Source organism: Xiphophorus maculatus, chromosome 15 (assembly GCF_002775205.1).
Source record: "Xiphophorus maculatus strain JP 163 A chromosome 15, X_maculatus-5.0-male, whole genome shotgun sequence".
Lineage (NCBI taxonomy): Eukaryota > Metazoa > Chordata > Actinopteri > Cyprinodontiformes > Poeciliidae > Xiphophorus > Xiphophorus maculatus.
This window is the reverse complement of record NC_036457.1, coordinates 2466845-2483939: the sequence shown is the minus strand read 5'-3', so window position 1 is coordinate 2483939 and position 17095 is coordinate 2466845. Positions and strand designations below refer to the sequence as shown.

The window sequence follows — 17095 nt, the reverse complement described above, 5'->3', positions numbered from 1 at the left end:
CAGTTTTTAGCCAATGGTTTGCCTGACAAGCAACTCAGACAAAGAGCAACAGTCCATAGTCCTTGTTTATATACAGTATTTTTCTTTCCAGTAAGCAAAGCTTTGCTATTTACACTGTCAAACTTTTATCCATTTTAATTTATCTCTCTGACTATGTTTTTGTCTAATATGTTTAGAGAATATTATATTTAATATCAATTTTAACAATAATACATGAAATATTTCTGATAAAACATCACTATCCAAACTGGTTTTGGGAAATTTAGGGTAACCGATTGATTTTTGTAGTCCATCCAGCTAATTTAGGAAAGAACATCTCTTTGTTCTTGTCTATGGTGGGAGGTTGGAGTGCGACTGACTGTGTGGACGGATGTCTTTTCTACAACCAATGAGTTTAAACAGCTGCAAGGTTAGCGGGAAAACTTTTTTTTTTAAATCCTTGATGCATCAAATACTTGTTTCCTCCACTTTACAAAATCCAAAATAATATCAAGAATTGTGTAACCTTTTTTTTCTACAGTGATGCAACAGTAATGCTGGGAAGCCAGTGTTTGCAGAGATTGTCATTGACCCAGTGGAGTTATACATTAAACACAAGGTACCAAATAAAAGACCAGGTGGCCAAAAAGAAAATAATTTTTATTTGGTTAATAGTTTTAATTTTCTTCAGCACATTTGTTAGAGATATCTTACTCTGCTCCTGACTCATTGAAGTTAAAAAAGAAAAAGAGGTTGACATTTTATCAATTTGTTCTTTTAAAAAAACACACAACAGCATGGCTCCTCCTCCTCATGCAGATTACCGACATGGTTTATGTTGATTTTTATTGAAAGCTTGCTTCAGGTTTTTACCTGGTTTTAGTTTTTACATGGATTTTTTTCACTCTGCATGGATTATGTCACTGTCAGAGTTAAAACCCCACCTGTTTATTGCCTTTAATTCATAGTAATAGAAACATTGATAATTATATTTGATTTATATTTGGTGATTAATTCTGTTGTTTTACAAAATGTTGCTCCTTTTATAACTGGCTATGTTTTTATGATGCTTAGTTGCTGAAATGTGCTGCACATAAACTTTACTTTTGACAGGCTTATTGGAGTTTGTCACATTTTGCGGCGGTAAAACAACAATAAGTATTGACCGAACAAAATAGGGCATAATTTTATTTTGTTTGGTTTTTTTACCCCTCCAGGGTTTTTTTTGTGGGCTCTAGTGTCCCTTAAATGACAGTAGGCTGAGAGGAAACAGGGAAGGAGAGGAGGGAAGACATGCGGCAAATGTCGCCGGGTCCGGGAGTCGAACCCGCGACCACCGCGTCGAGGACTCAAGGCCTCCAAATATGGGCTGCGCTAACCGCTACGCCACCACGACACACCCGGGCATAATTTTTAAGTTTATTGAAAATTATTCATGCATTTTGATTTTTTTTTCTTTACAAGTAAAAATATTGCTTTTCTATATAATCTAGTACTAAAAGCAGACTTCTAATGATGTGTTCAGGTTGAAACCAGAACATTTTATTACAATCTCAGCTGTTCTGCAGAAGCTTTAAGGACTTTTGGAGGATTTCAGTCAAACAGCATCATGAAGACAGAGGAACAGCAGAATAAATTCTTTGCAGAACAAATTTTCACATTTGTTAAGTTATCTTAACTTAACTTATCTTAAGTTATCTTAAACAGGATCTGCAATAATTTAAACATCAATTTTCCCCCAAAATGCAGCAAAATAAAACGTGTTTGGAGCCACAAATATTCAATTCAGCTCAAACCATTATTAACCTAAGGGAAATTAAATGTTGTAACTCAATAATTTTCAGAGTTGTTGTAGATGCTGATGGCTGTGAGAAAAAAGGACCATGAAAAGAAATTTTTCTTAATTTTCTTGATTCTATGAAGAATCCGTCTCTGCACATGAAAAATGTCAGTTTATTAATGCTATAATATAAAGCATTTAAAAATGTTTTATATGACATGATATATAAAGCATCTAAAAGAATGAAGATGAAAATAAAATAAAAATAAAGGGATGTTTGGAACCAAAACCAGTGTAATTTATTTTTTCAATCAATTCAAAAAGCATAGAAGAATTTTCATCAATAAACCTTTAATCACATAAAGGTTCCAGGTTTCTTCTAAATAACACAATTTAATCCTGTTACATAAAACACTCACATAAACCCAAAACCAGGAAGGTGTGTATCCTGTTTTTGACCTCCGGTCACATTTCATGCTGGGACATTTGAGTTGGCCTTTATTGTCTGGTCGATCCAGTCCACAAACTTGGACACGCGAGCGTAGACTCCAGGTTTCATGGCGTTGGCGCATCCCAAACCCCATGATGTCACACCCTGCAGGACGTACTTATTCTGTTCATAACACACCAGAGGACCTCCACTGTCACCCTGTTGGAACAAAAAGCCACACACATGTTGACGTTATATTTTAGTTTGCTGAATTTGGAAATTCTTGTATAAGCTGGAGGGTTTTCAGGGATTTTTTTTTTCTTTTTGGAAATGGGAGTGAAAAGCAGGAGCTATTACAATACCGCCACCTTGTGGTTGATTTGTTAGCTTGTTAAAGGGAAGAAAGAGAGAAACAATAGCTGCAAATATTGTTTCAAAACTATAATATTTTAGAATTAGATCATGCAAAGATAAATACGATGGCATATTAGAGACGTTGTAGATGGAAAAAAAGAGAATTTCTGCCAAAATATTCCAAAATGTTTCAGATTAATCTCCGAAATATTCTAGAAAAAAATAGCTCCAAAAGTCAGCTCAGAAAGTCAAAAGTATGAAGAGAATTTTTTTCTACAAGGTTTCTGATTCATCTCAAAATTTAAAGTCAAAGTTTATTAATGTAGCACATTTAGAACAACCTCAGCTGAGGAAAGCACTGCACAGCAATCACAATACCACAGGTGATAAACAATAAAACAAAAATAAAATTAAGTTTGGTTAAAAAAAAAAGAGACGATTATAAAGTTGGCTGAAAATATGAAAAACTAGTAATATGAATAAAAGCAAAGATGTTATTAATTTCAGCTGCAGCAATTTTCAAAAAACACAAAAAAATTCTAAAAATGTTCTTGTTTTTTCTAGATTTCTTTGGTAGAAATTTACTCCCCCCCTTTTTTAGTTTTTCTATCTACAGTTTCCTCGTCGTAAGAAACTGACCAAAAAATCAGCCACTATTTCAAATACATCACAATAAGCCCTGAAACAACAACATTCCTGTCCTTGATGAGTTTATACTTCCTTCTTAAAGGAACAGTAAGTAGGTAGATAAACAAATTATTACACCATCTCTCCAACACTAAACAATATAATCGATCTGTATAAATTATGAATACTTAGAAAACTAATAAATGATGCTTGAATTAATTCACCTTTAGAGTTATCAATTAACTTCCAATTTTCTATCTGGTGAATTATGACGTTATTGGTGAATTATGACATTATTGGTGAATTATGACATTATTGGTGAATTATGACAAGCTTTCTGCACCTGGCAGCTGTCGACTCCTCCATCAATGTTTCCGGCACACATCTCGTGTTCCCTAACTCTTCCGTTCAGGTAAGATGGCTGATTGCATTTCTTGTTCTCGATCACAGGGAATCCAGCTTCCTTCAGCGTACCCGCACCTCCTGTACCTGCAACACACATTCATCCCAAAAGACATTCCCAACAGTTTATAAAGCTGCAGTATGTAACTTTAATTTTAAAAATATATGTTTTTTACATATTTGTTGTTGAAACGGTAAAATATGAGGCTGTGAAAAGATCTCCTCCATTTCTTTCCTGATATGCTATTACTGTCTGAAGAAATACACCACTTCCACTGAAAAACAACCAATCAAAGGCTGGAGGAGAGTCTTAGCGCAGTCAATCAATCTCGTGAACGTGCTGTTGAATGTGCTAATGATGGAGAAACAACTCAGTGGCCATGCTAGCTAGCCTTAGCATTCACAGCAAGACCTGTTGACAGGGAGAAACTGTAGCACTAGCAAAAAGGGCATGATTGACTGCATTAAGACCCGCCCCCGCTCTCTGATTGGTGGTTCTAGCCAGCCCTGGGAGAAGCCAGAGGAGGTCTCAACAATATGTAAAAAACATTATTAAAGCTTATTATTGTAGCTTTACTGCAGCTTTTGAAATGTGATGTTGTGCATTTTTTATACTATCCTGATGTATTGAAAGTCTTGATTTATTTTGCTTTTTTGAGTATTTCAATCATGGAAGTTTTGGCCTGATTTATTTTTTTGTTTTTACCCATCTGCTGAGAACGTTCTCAACATTTGGATCTTAGTTGGCGATCTTTTTTTAAACTCAAGGCATTTTGTGACGTACCTTGCGTCTCACCCCAACCAGTGACGTAACACTCTGTTCCACTGGGAACAATGTAGTCCTTTTCAGGCAGACAAGCAGGAAGCACTTTGTCATTTATAACAGCTGGGCTGAAAACACAAAAGTGTGTAGTTATGGGATTACATAATCGACTTAACACCATGCTGCGCTGGGACACGCTCATGATCAGACTTTTACCAACCTCTGCAGTTTGAGCAGAGCAATGTCCGCTCCATTGGGTCCCAGCACCAGTTTCTCTAGCTGCCGTATTTGTTTGGATGACTCTGTAGCTGTTTCCCTGTGGATTCCCAGGACTACCTGGTAGGCTGAGGGCCGTTTGGACCTGCAACCACAGAGCAAGTCCAGGCAAACCAGCCATCCAGTGTTATTTTAATTACAGGATTTGTTTTACAAGCTGTAAAGTTTCTGTTGTCTGACCTTTCCAGGCAGTGTGCAGCAGTGAGGACCCACTGTGGGTCAATCAGAGTCCCACCACAGAAATGGATTCCTGAGCTGATAATAGAAAAGACCATGAAATAAGCAAAGGTTTAATTCCTTTAGCACATTTTTGTTTTTCCATTTGGGCCTCAACTGCTTCTAAAAAAAGCCCAAGCGCTTGAAAAACACAGCCAGTTTTTGGCAATGAGTTAATGTTTTTGTTTCAAAAGCCTTCAGACTGTTACAAGCCCAGCCGAGCCTAACCCTGTTACCTAGCAACCCAAGCATTGTTCCAGCACGTTTAGTCAGCTGGTTTAACCAAATCCGCTGTGTTTTGTGTTGATTTATCATCCAGAAACCACTTGCTGCATTCTTATTGGATGTGCAGGAGGCTCCACTTCTGTTTTTCAAAGATGTAGGTTTGAATAATTGTGCATATGTTTGCAGCCATTTTCACATGCTGTGTAAACATTGAGTTTGGGGGCAGATTTAAAGAGACAGCTCATTCTGAAAGGAGCCAAAAACAGGCAGAACTGACCAGATTAAAACCTAATTACACTAGGGTCCATTCACACCGAAGTGTATAGTCCACTTTAATCCCACTCCAGTTATTTTATCTTGAAAGTTCAGTTTGTTTGGGGAGGTGTGAATGCATAGTTGACCTCTGATTCTAACCAAAAAAGTGAACTCTGGTCCATCTACAAGCCCAGGTCTCAGTTTGGTTAAGTGAACTCTGGTGCAGTTTGAATGCAGATGTGAAAGCCAAGCGGAATGGAGTCCAATTCAAAAGCAGGAAGCAGACTATAGCACAGGGCATTCTGGGTAAATACAATCAAAACAAACATGCTATTTCAGCGCTAGCAGAAGAACAGGGTCGTGGTATTTTACCAAATCCAAAAGAGAAATTCTACAGCCACTAAAATCTAACTCTACTTCATTTTGTGAAGAATGAACTTGTGCTCAGTGTTTTCATCAGAAATTTTGTGGCATTTCCTTCAGTGACTCTTGGTGTAGAGCCGCCACAGGTGAGGAGGGGAACAGGTTTGTTAATTAGTTTGGATCATTTGACACAGTGCAGAGTGATAGAGAACTACAGCAGCTGAAAATGTGACAAATTTTGCAACTTTGGTCCCAATCGGACTGACAGGTGTGAAGACACCCAAAGACTGTCTTGTGCAAAAAGTGTAATGAATAATAACTAATTTAAAGTTGAAAATCTTGTGTTTTGGTTCCATTATCATTGTTGACATTTTCAGGAGGGTTTTTCATGCTCACCTGGTTCGGAGGCTGATTTGCCAGGGCCATGAATGAGGTTTGGACACGCAGCCACCAACAATACGACCAAAACAGCGCTTCGGCCTGTTTACCGGCGTCCCACATTCCATTCCAGCTACAAAGACAGTTCACAGTCCATAAGTTTTATAATGACAGATAGAGAAAATTGTTTCTTTTTAAAACTTCAATGATAAAGATTTAGTCCATGGTTGGTTTCCAGGATTTATTCCTTTGATTGACAGCTTTCACCGGCAATGGTGTCTGCAAACCGATACTCTGGTTGTACCTTCAGATCACCAACACTAAATCTAAGATGAAGAAAGGCCCACTTGGACTTTATGTCCCAACCTTCCTAGGGTTAGGACATAACACTTTTACAAATTGTGGAGTACTTATTACTTTAGACAAATACTCTGTTTTACTATTTTAATATCGAAGCAAGACATAGAGAAACTCCTGTTAGTTTACTTAGCAACCCAGAACAAGAATCAACATGGAGAATCAACATTTAGCCTTATGCTGTACAAATCTAGAACTCACTTTTAGGTACCAAAAGTGATTTTGGTGCCTCATTATTTATTGTTATTTATTGTTTCAGAACACTCCAGCTTTTTGTTTTTTTAGTGGGTAACAAATCAGCAGCTAGAATCAGGACCAGAGGAGAATTTGATTTGATTAGATATTATCTAGAAGATTTGTTTTGAATAAACTGGTAAACAAAACTGTAAAGGTTTTTCTATTCAGTCGTGTACTGACCAACCAATCCAGGTTTAAATTAACATTTACACACCACAATCAGGGATCTGGCAGTGATCCCACTTCTTGTTCCTGTCAGTGGTGTAGCACCACGGTCCGTTCACATCGTTGTCTGGGTTTCTGCAGCTCTGGTTGAGATTTATGGGGACAACAATGAGGGATCCTTTAATACACAATTCTATGACGGAACATTAGAGCCATGCAAAGAGAAACTAAAAACTAAAAGTAGGGGAATAAAGTTGAAAAGTTACAAGAATAAAATGTAAACAATTTGAGATTAAAGTAGTAATAATACGAGAATAAACTTGCATGAGAACAAAGTCATAATATTACAAAAATGTAAGCATACAAAAATTAAGTCAAAATACAGAAAGAAAGTCATGGACTGACAAGAGTAAAGTCTAAATAATTTTAGAATAAAGTCGAAATAATATGAGAAAAAAGTCATAATAATAGTAATATGACTTTGTTCTCATAATAACAGGACTTGGTTCTTGTATTATTTCAACATATTCTCATAATGAGTTTATTCTTGTAATTTTATTTATTGTACAATTCAATTAATGTACAAATATTTGAACTTCTTAACATTCTCTTACATTATAAGCATGAAGCAAAAGGAATTTTAATAGATTTTATGTGAAAAAACAGTAAAAAGTGGTGCATAGTTGTCAATAAATATGCATAATACAAATAAAAACATGAAAGAACTCTAAAGATGCTTACATTTCCCTCCAGACCTTTATCAGGGTGGCTGGTTGGCGTGAAGCTGTTGTGTTGGTGCGGGCTCTGAGCGCTCCACGCCTGGCAAGTCACGCCCACCAGCGTTATGGAGGTCGGGCCTCTGTACGTCGCTCCATTTCCAATCTTACAGTCTGAAACTACCGAAAACAGTCGATAAATCAAGGAGTAAAACCACGACAAGGATGGTGTAAAAAGACAAAGATGCACCTGTCTGAGCCGGAGTTGGGCTTGGTGCTCCTACGGGTTTGGGGGAGCATTTTTCGATGTTGCAGTATTCCCAGCGGACTGCAGGGTCGGTGGTGTAACACCACGGCGCTCGGTCTCCGTCAGGGTTCCTGCACAGATTCCTCTTCAGGTCCCTGAAAGACAAAAACTTCACGCTTTATGAACAATCAATCAAGTTTGTTTGTAAAGCACATTTAATCAACAATGTTTCACACCATAGAAACACAAAGTCATAAAAGACCCGTAGCAAACATTACGGTTTCAAATTCATCAATACACAACAAATATATTGTTCCGTGTTTCATTTATTATGGTTCAAAAGAAACTCAACACATGAGTTTTTAGTGTGAATCTAAAGGAAATCTAATGTAATCAGGTACTGTTTTATTCTGATTATCGGTTAAAACTGATGACCTTGCATAAAAAATAAAACTTAAACCCACTTTACTCATATTGGCACACCCGTTTGTAAAATAAAGTCATTAAATCTCACAAAATCTAGACTAAGCAGAACATTACAGTACAATAATCAGTAGAGAGAAAATCCCATCTAAATAATTGTTTAAATAAAATCACTGGAGTCACAATTATTAACAATTTCTACACAGCAGATGCAACATAAACATTTAAATTATGTTTTAAGTAGATCAAAGTTTTAGATTTTAAATAAACACTTATTTCCAAATCAGTTTTTTACAAAAACTCATTATCTGAACACTATGTTTGTTTTATTAACATGTCGCATTTTTTTGTTACGGTAAAGAGTAAAAATAAATAAATAAATATTATTTACTATTCATTAACTTTTTTTAAAACTTTTTTTAAAGTTAAAAATAAAAAATGTTGTGGCCTGCAAGTCATTCCAACTTTTGGAAACGTTGCATTTTGGTGATTGAGGGTCATTTGGACTATTTGGTGTTTTCTGTTGACAAAAGAGGCTTAAACAAAACCTGTTAGCATCAGTACAAAAAGGTTTGACATAATTAGTCTTAGTAAAGTATTATTTCTTATGTGCATATTTAAAAATGTTCATTGTGAGATTATGTTGCTCTATTTTAAAGGCTTTTCAGACTTCTGTTGAGTGTGGAGGCAGTTAATATAAAGTAAAAATGAAGAAATATGTAAATCAATATATTTCATAAAATGTATGTATTATTTACCATCATTAAACCTGATCAGTTAATACTCACGCTGAAGGGAAACTCTCTGGAGTTTTGCTGTGTTTCTGAGGAGTTTGTGAACTCCACCACTGGCATTTTTTCCCACTGATCGTCTGTGATGTTATTCCCCGGTAGCTGCTTCCGTTCCCGTCGTAACAGTCGTCTCCTTCTGGAGGAACCACGCCTTCAGCTGCACAGAGAAACCATCCGTTTTCACAATATTCAGCCTTTCTTTTCTCACGACAACTCTAAATGTTTCAGCTACAGTAGTGGATTTTGATTCTAGGAGTTGCATTTAAGTGAGAAATGTTTTGTTTTTTGTTGTACCCGGATCTGGAGCGTCTCCGCAGCGAGGCACGCTGCAGTACTCCCAGCGAGTTTCAGAGTCGGTGGTGTAGCACCAGGGCCTCCTTTCGTTGTCAGGATTACGACAGTAATTATTGTCTAAACCTCTGAAAAAGAAGAACGCAGACAAAGCATTTATTAATGTTATTAATTAATTAAGCACAGAGAAGTCCAGGCAGCACAGGTGAGCATTCAGGCACCTGTATCGTGTCACATGGACAAAGACATGTGACAGGATACTGACAAGGAGCAGGAACTCAAGTGGGATTAAATACACAAGGGGAAACGAGGGACAGCTGATCTGTCCGTGTAGACAGTACAACACGGAGACAGAACTGAACTCAGAAACCTAAATAAACACATAAAAATCAAATCCTCACACAATCATCTCATGATCACAAATAAACTTTGTTTTCTCGAGATGAACTTCAATCATCTGGAAAAAGTACATGTGGAAAATGTCTGCTCTCTGCTTCCGTAATGAGCATTAATCGATCCCACTAATATTTCTGAACCGATTAACATCGCTGTATTTAAAAAGCGTTGTCCTCACTTGCAGGGGTAGTTTTCAGGTGTGCGGTTGTGTTTGTGGGGCGTCTGAGCCGACCAGCTCTGGCAGGTTTTACCCGTCTCCGTGACGGAGATCGTCCCTCGGTACGCTTGACCCTCGCCGGTGATGCAGGTCGTCTGCGGGACGATGGTGGGAGGCTCCAGTGCTAAAAATAAAAAACCAGCAGAGCTCAGAGACAAGTAAAGGAAAACGCCTTTCTAAGTTGTTCATACACCTGAAGTTTTTCTACAAATTACTATGTATCATTTTTAAAGATTTTATGTGAAAGACCAATGAAAGTTGAGTTTGTGAAGCTGAAGGAAATGTGCTGCATTATTTTTATTTATGGATACATCGCATTTGTTCAATGGAGTATAAGGACCAGACTAAAAAAAAATTTAATTACAAGAATAAAGTCCTAAAATTCAGAGAATAAAGTTGCAGCATTTCGAGAATAAACTCATAATATAGGAGAATAAAGTCAAAATAATAAATTATGAAAAATAAAGGTCATACATTGTGAGAATTACTTAGTGCACAAACATGCACTATGAGAATAAAGCTGAAAAAAATATGAGAATAAAGTCATAATATTTTAAGAATGAAATTGTAATTTAATAAAGCTCTAATTTTTACTCTGGTAATTTTATTACTTGATTTAATTTCTTTTATTTTCTTAGCTTCACAATAACACTCCATCAGATATTAGGGCTAAGAAATAAAAATTACTTGTAAAATATTTTGAATGCCTTGCATCATTTTCCTTTCCGTTTATTTCTCAGTCACCCAAGTTTATGTGTTTAATCTCCCACATAAACTTCCAACAAAATGAAAAAGTACAAGGCTAGTGCTTCCTCATGGTAAAGTGTAATAAATAAAAAAAGACTTAAAGATTGTGTTCTGAAACTGAGACAATAGTTGAGATTCATATCTGTGTGAACATCTGCACAAAACTGGGAAGAGTCGGAGCAAATAAAGAGAAATGTTTGGACTCACTGCAGCGAGGAATGGAGCAGAAATCCCAGCGTTTGGACGGGCTGGTGGTGAAGCACCACGGCCGCGGATCTCCATCTGGGTTTCTGCAGTAGTTCTCCTCCAGGTACTTCTCTGGAAGACTGCAACAAGATTTATTTTATTCTCTAAATCACATGTATTTGGGACTAAACTAATTAAACATGGTTACAAATAAAACATGTGTGTATACATATTTCAGTTTGGTCTTACGTTGAAGGGTTGTAGCCGTGATTCTGAGGTTTCTGGGAGTCCCAGCGCTGGCAGGTGAAGCCATTTTCAGTGGTGGAGGTTTTTCCTCTGTAGTTCTCACCGCTGCAGACAATGCAGTCCTCTGCAAACGAGTCAGACATTTTATAAACCAGTCAAATATTCTCCTTTACTCATCCCTTGTGATATTTTCATTCCACCTCAACTTTAGAAATGATTATGCTCTTGCTTAACTTTGAAGTCGCTGATAATGCTAAATAGATTCTGACATGTTTGGTGCCTGAGTTTTTTCTCACACACAACAGTAGCCATCATTCAAAAGCTGTTCATGTGGAAAAATAACCAGATGGAGTTACAGATCTGACACCCACTAAAGAAGTTAGGAGCATTATGAAACAACAGAAAAATCAAAAGAGAGACCCTGAATTGCAATAATGGTGAAAACTTTGATTTCTAAAATTGTCCTCTTTGGGTTTTTAACAGATTTCTGCCTTCAGATATTTAAAGAAATGTGTTGTTTTCCAGTAATGTATAGAAATTCAAGCTGTTACCTAAAAACTGCCAAATTGGAAAATAAATTTGCTTTGTGGAAATGTGCTAAGAAGGAAAAACATGTTTTCGCTGAAATTATTATTATGTTATTTTTTTTGCGCTAGGATGAATGTTTCTCAGCTTTATCGAAATTGGTTTATTTAAAAAAAAACTTTTTTTTCATCACCGGATGTTGCTACACAAACCAAGAAGAAGAAAATGACAGGAAGTAGTTAGAGGCTCATGTCGGGTTTTTAATTGCGTTTCTTATTTAATGGAAACACCGGAATTGCGAAATTATGGGTTTTTTGACATTAGCGAAATGCTAGCTGAGTTTCCATTGACAATAAAATTGCACAATTTTGAAAAAACTCTTGTTGAATTTTCAACATATAAAACACATAATATTCACAAAGTTTTGCAAACAAAACTCTGTGTGTAATGAAAACACAGACTCCTCACGTATGATAAGGATTAGATTATCTTTTTTAACGTTAACCCTACCAGTGCAGCTGGAGACATTGCAATGCTCCCAGCGGGTGTCTGGGTCAGTGGTGTAACACCAGGGTCCCTGGGAGTCCGAATCAGGATTTCTGCAGAAGTTTGAGTCCAGGTCATTGAGGGGATGAGTCTGTGGAGAGAAACTTCAGGAGACACAAAAATGGAGCCGTTAGAAAAAAGATATCAAATGATAAAATTCCCTAAGTGGAATAAATCTGGTGTCTGTGAATAGATACTTGGGTCTGTGTGGAAGTTTTGCATCCCATCTTTGACACAGTTTTCCTGTTTTTGTTCTGTCTTTGGTTCCTCTGTAATCTGCTCCGTTTCCATTGATGCACTCCAGGAGGTATTCTAGGCAAAAGTAGTGAGTGAATCTTGCAACTGGTACCGAACAGAATCATGTATCTGGTACCAAACAGAATCATGCATCTGGTACCAAACAGAATCATGCATCTGGTACCAAACAGAATCAAGCATCTGGACCAAACAGTGATGTTTGAGTCCACAAATCAAGAGCAAAGTGTTTCGCTTGTCATTGATCGCTGCTGTTTGCAGACATGGTTCAAACGCCACTGCTGTTGCACCACAGAGCAAACATGAACATACGACCAGTGTAATAAGTGGGAAACATCTTTAGTAAAACAAAAAGCAGCTTACTCTTCTTTTCATATAAAGCGGAGCTCTGTCTGCGCAGAACAAGCTCCGTCTTTGAATTTGCTGCTGCCGTCCAACATTCCTGATCCTTCTCCACATAAGCAAAAGCTCTGGAAGATAAAGACGGATCAAACTTTAAATTTACTGCAGAGACTGGAGAAGACGGGAGTTTTTTAGGGAAGGCTTACTTGCACGTGAAGGACGTTTCAGCTTCACATTTGGCTGCACATTCGGCTACGTTGTTGACCATGTACTGTCTTTTGTTCAGAGAGAGAACCCACGCGCCTTCAGTTTTGGAGTAACCATCTACTTCTGTTCCACCAACTGCAAGAAAAAATAAAAATGTTATACATTAATGAAAGACGATGATCCTTCAACTTTTGTTAAACAGAAGTACATATTTTCAGGTAGAAAATTTATTGTTACGTCTTTTGAAGTGAACGAACTGAAAGAAGCAATGACAATAAACGACCAAAGAGTGCCTATTTAATCCTACTCTGTATATGTATTTAATGCAATATATACTACTTACATGAAAAAATGACCTAAAATAACAACAAAACTGTTTGCTGGACACCAAAGAGTCTTTCATATTATGATAAATAAAAATTAAAAAAAAGAAATATTCTAGCTAAACCGGGATGTTTGAGACAATTTATGAACTGTTTTATCTAAATTTGTTTGCAGGAATCAAGTCCATGACCTGGTGGACCCCTCGTTATGTAAGAAAATGTGATGGCAAGTTTAGTCATACAAAGATTTCTAAATGTCATTAAACACATTTTAAATAATAAATAACAAATGTTCTCATTTTTATAACCACTCAGACACTTCCTAATACTTCTAAAATGGAAATGTGAAGATGTTTTCTGAATCACATTTTTCCAGAATTCTACAGATTTTTGTCTTTGTGTCTCTTTTTTTGTCACACTTAAAATTAAAGTTGAATGATTTGAACAATCAGTGAGCAAAATGTCCGACTCCAGGTTACAAAGCAAATTTTAAACTCACAAGAAAAACTATTTATGCAAAAAATAAACAAAACTTTCATTATACAGGCACAAAACATTTCAAACAACAGTCTGATTTTCTTCATGCTCCTCATAAGATACATTTCTTAAAGAAATATCTGCTGCTTTCCTGCTAGCATGCTAGCACTTCCAAGACTGCTAGCTAAAAAATGATAATAATAATAATAATAATAATAATAATAATAATAATAATAATAATAATAATAATAATAATAATAATAATAAACATAATAATAGATTTAGTATTTTAATAAAACGGGATTAGATTAAGTTAACTAATCACATTTATCCAAATTACATTAAGTTTTTCATTCACTGTAATCTCTTTTTTTGTTATTTGTTTAAGCTAGTAGCATTTGGCTACACTGACCAGTTAGCTTATCATAGAACTCAATGTTAATGATTTTTAGTTCCTTTAAATAATCTGTTAACTGTTAAAAATAATCTGATTTCAGGTATGGTAAGCCATCAACTCTTTTGTTTCACACATCATGAAAAAAAAAAAACATCTAGTCTTTTCTAAACGTTTTTTTAATTTTTTCTACAAGATGGGCAGAAGATTAGTTTTAATTTAAAGATAGTTTCTGAGACAAAAGTTGTCTAACTGCACTTGTTACTCTAATTTCATTGGTTTAAAATGCTTAGTGTTTAATTATTTCACAGAAAATGGTGTTACTAGAAAAACAAGAAGCCTAAAAGCTGCATTGCTCTGGAACATGGAAGATTTAATACAAATTAAAGTCATTATTTTCTTCCTACTAACAAAAGTTGAGTTGTATGAAAGCCTAAAATGGGTTTTTATACAAAAGAAAAAGCTACGTACAACATGATCCTCTATTTTCTGCTTGAGTAATCCGATCAAATGTCTCGTCTTTGATTTATTTGAAAGCTAATCAGCGATTTAAAATCCTCCTGAAAAGGCTTTGAGAAAAAAAAATGTATTGCACAGAGGTTTTATTCACACCATACTTTCTGAGTACTAAAAGGACAAGGACAGAAAGATACACAGGACTGGAACAAAACAGCTGCAAACTGCGATAAATACATAAGAATGTGACCATTTAATTTGAATTTTTATTTGATTTAGCAGGTTAGATGTCAGATTCGATGAATGGAATACATCCAATGAAAAGCACTTTGCTAAAAGAAGAACTTGGTAACTGTATGTCATAGCAGTAGCTTTATATATCACATTTTTGATCATTTAAACAAAACAAAAAAAAGCAAACCAGAAGTATTTGATCCAATCCTGTTTGTGTGAAATCAGTTTTAAACCATCTTATTGCGTCTTGGTTGAAGGAATCAACATTTTTGTTTCTTACCAGAGCAGATGAAGGCTCCAATGAGAAGAGCTGCCTTGCATAAGTCCATGTTGAGGATTCAGACTAGCAGCTCATCATCCGCTCAACCAGACGCCCCTTCTGATGTATAATTACGGTCCGTAAAGCTTATAGCTCAGCTGGGAGGAGAAATAGGACGGCTCAGTTATTCGTCAATCATTGACGAGGACAGCAAAGAGCAAAAGGTCAGAATCCTTGTTTATGGTAGATTTTTGGACCAGATCAACAGTCCAGCACCCCAATGTGAAGGTATTTCATTCACAAAGAGTCACTTTCTGTGTTCTGGTAAAGAAGAGCGGTCGGTCTGAAACAAAATTATTTTAAACCTGCCATGTTAGGTTTTAAAAATCTGGCTCCTGGACTTTGATTTCATCTGCAAATTCTGGTCTGATTTTACTTTAAGCACAAATAAAACAACAAATATTTGCTGTTATTTATTTCCTTCTTTGATTACTCTTGTATTCTTCTTTTCTTTTTGGTGAATATATGAATATATGAAAACTAATGTTTTGAATGTTCAGAGGACAAAACTGCAGATTTGCTGATGTGAACCAGATGAAACAGGATCAATATCGACTGTTAATCTTCAGCTAAGAGAGATCAGTGTCCTTCTTTGCAAACAAGTCATTTCAAAACAACCTACTTTCAGTGCAACGGGAACATCCAGAGTTTGGTTTTCAGAGGACGGAAATAAGTTTTAAAAACTCTGCACAAAGTTTAGACGGTATTATTGATCTCGGTGCAACATTTCAGATCCAATCCAGTCCAATTAAATCCACATTTCATCAATCTTTTAACCAACAATAGAATGAAATCTTCTCAATGTTACAGTAATATTAGGTAAAGTTGGGTCTTTCCAGTGATTGATTTTTGATTTTCTCTGCATTGATCCAAAGATTTAACAAACTTTTCCTAATCAGGATGAGAATGTTGTGAAAAAGATAAAGAAAAGCATCAAGGCCTTGATGGTGAGATCAAGGTCTCAACATCAAGCTGGATCTTCGAATGACAGATTTGCATTTCTCAAAGAGAAACTCAAAGTTCTTTGTAAAAAGTTGAGAGAATACTTTAAATCCTTTCTTGACTTCTTTAAATGGAAAATGAGACGATGGGTGAGGATCTGACAGGCAGTCGGATTGAGAAGGAACGTTTTACTTTTCTGAATTTTTAGATTTTTTTTAAATTAGATTTTTTTTTCATGTTTTCTAATTAGAGGTTTTGAAAGTTTTTCTTTTTCCTGGCCATTTATTTATTTAAAAAACTAAAAATAATAATAATAAAATAAAATAAAAATCTGACTTTAATCTTCCGAGATCAAAAGTGAAAGTTTTGAGGGAAAAAATTCAGAATTCTGAGATTAAAGTCAAAATTGTGAAATTAAAATCAGAAGTGTGAGAAAAAAAAGAATTGAGATTAAAATCTGAATTATGAAGGAAAGAGGGCCAGATTAAGATAAAGTCAGAATTTTTAGAAAAAAGTGTTTTTTTCCAGTGTAACTAATCCTCTTCCATATGTAAAGTAATATAAATATCCTGAATATAATTTGTCTTATTTCTTATCCTCTTTGAAGCTATCAAAGTTAGAAAATTTTAAATAAAAGTCACACTTTACATTCTTATAAAATGTCTTCTAGTCTGTGTATTAACGATGTGTATTGATTGATTGATTGATTGATTGATTGATTTCTTTTCAATCACAGCCTTTCCTCCAAAGCAGTTCCCACTCCTGGCCTCTAGAGGGTGCTGTTGGTCGGCAGCAACCTTGAGGCGCTTCGCTCCCTGAATGAAAGCCTGGAGTCTCTCCACCTTCACCCTGAGCCGAGAGCGGGAGAGAGAGGCATGAATAATGCAGAGAGAAAACACTTCACAGCATCAGCGTGTGAAAAGAAAGTGACAACAAACACCGCCGAAGTCGAAAAATGTGGAGTCAAGGATGGGAAGTGAAACGGTTCTGATGATGTGTTGATTTCTG

General features: G+C 36.0%; 1 protein-coding gene across 2 annotated transcripts; it reads right to left on the bottom strand.

Annotated features, from left to right (window-relative positions):
- Positions 1-2033: 2033 nt before the first annotated feature.
- Positions 2034-15220, bottom strand: plg (plasminogen). Of its 2 annotated transcripts, none has more exons than XM_023348264.1 (19): positions 15107-15220; positions 12942-13077; positions 12757-12863; positions 12336-12450; positions 12103-12242; positions 11071-11191; positions 10843-10961; positions 9850-10012; positions 9279-9403; positions 8982-9141; positions 7774-7925; positions 7549-7703; positions 6857-6950; positions 6067-6181; positions 4792-4866; positions 4556-4696; positions 4357-4463; positions 3514-3659; positions 2034-2408 (listed from the first exon to the last, which is right to left on the bottom strand). In XM_023348264.1, the coding sequence occupies exons 1-19, from the start codon at positions 15153-15155 to the stop codon at positions 2232-2234; spliced, it is 2397 nt and encodes a 798-aa protein (XP_023204032.1). In that variant the 5' UTR covers positions 15156-15220; the 3' UTR covers positions 2034-2231. The 2 variants fall into 2 exon arrangements, with proteins under 2 accessions (XP_023204032.1, XP_005806503.1); XM_005806446.2 differs by having other exon boundaries at positions 7549-7697.
- Positions 15221-17095: the final 1875 nt, after the last annotated feature.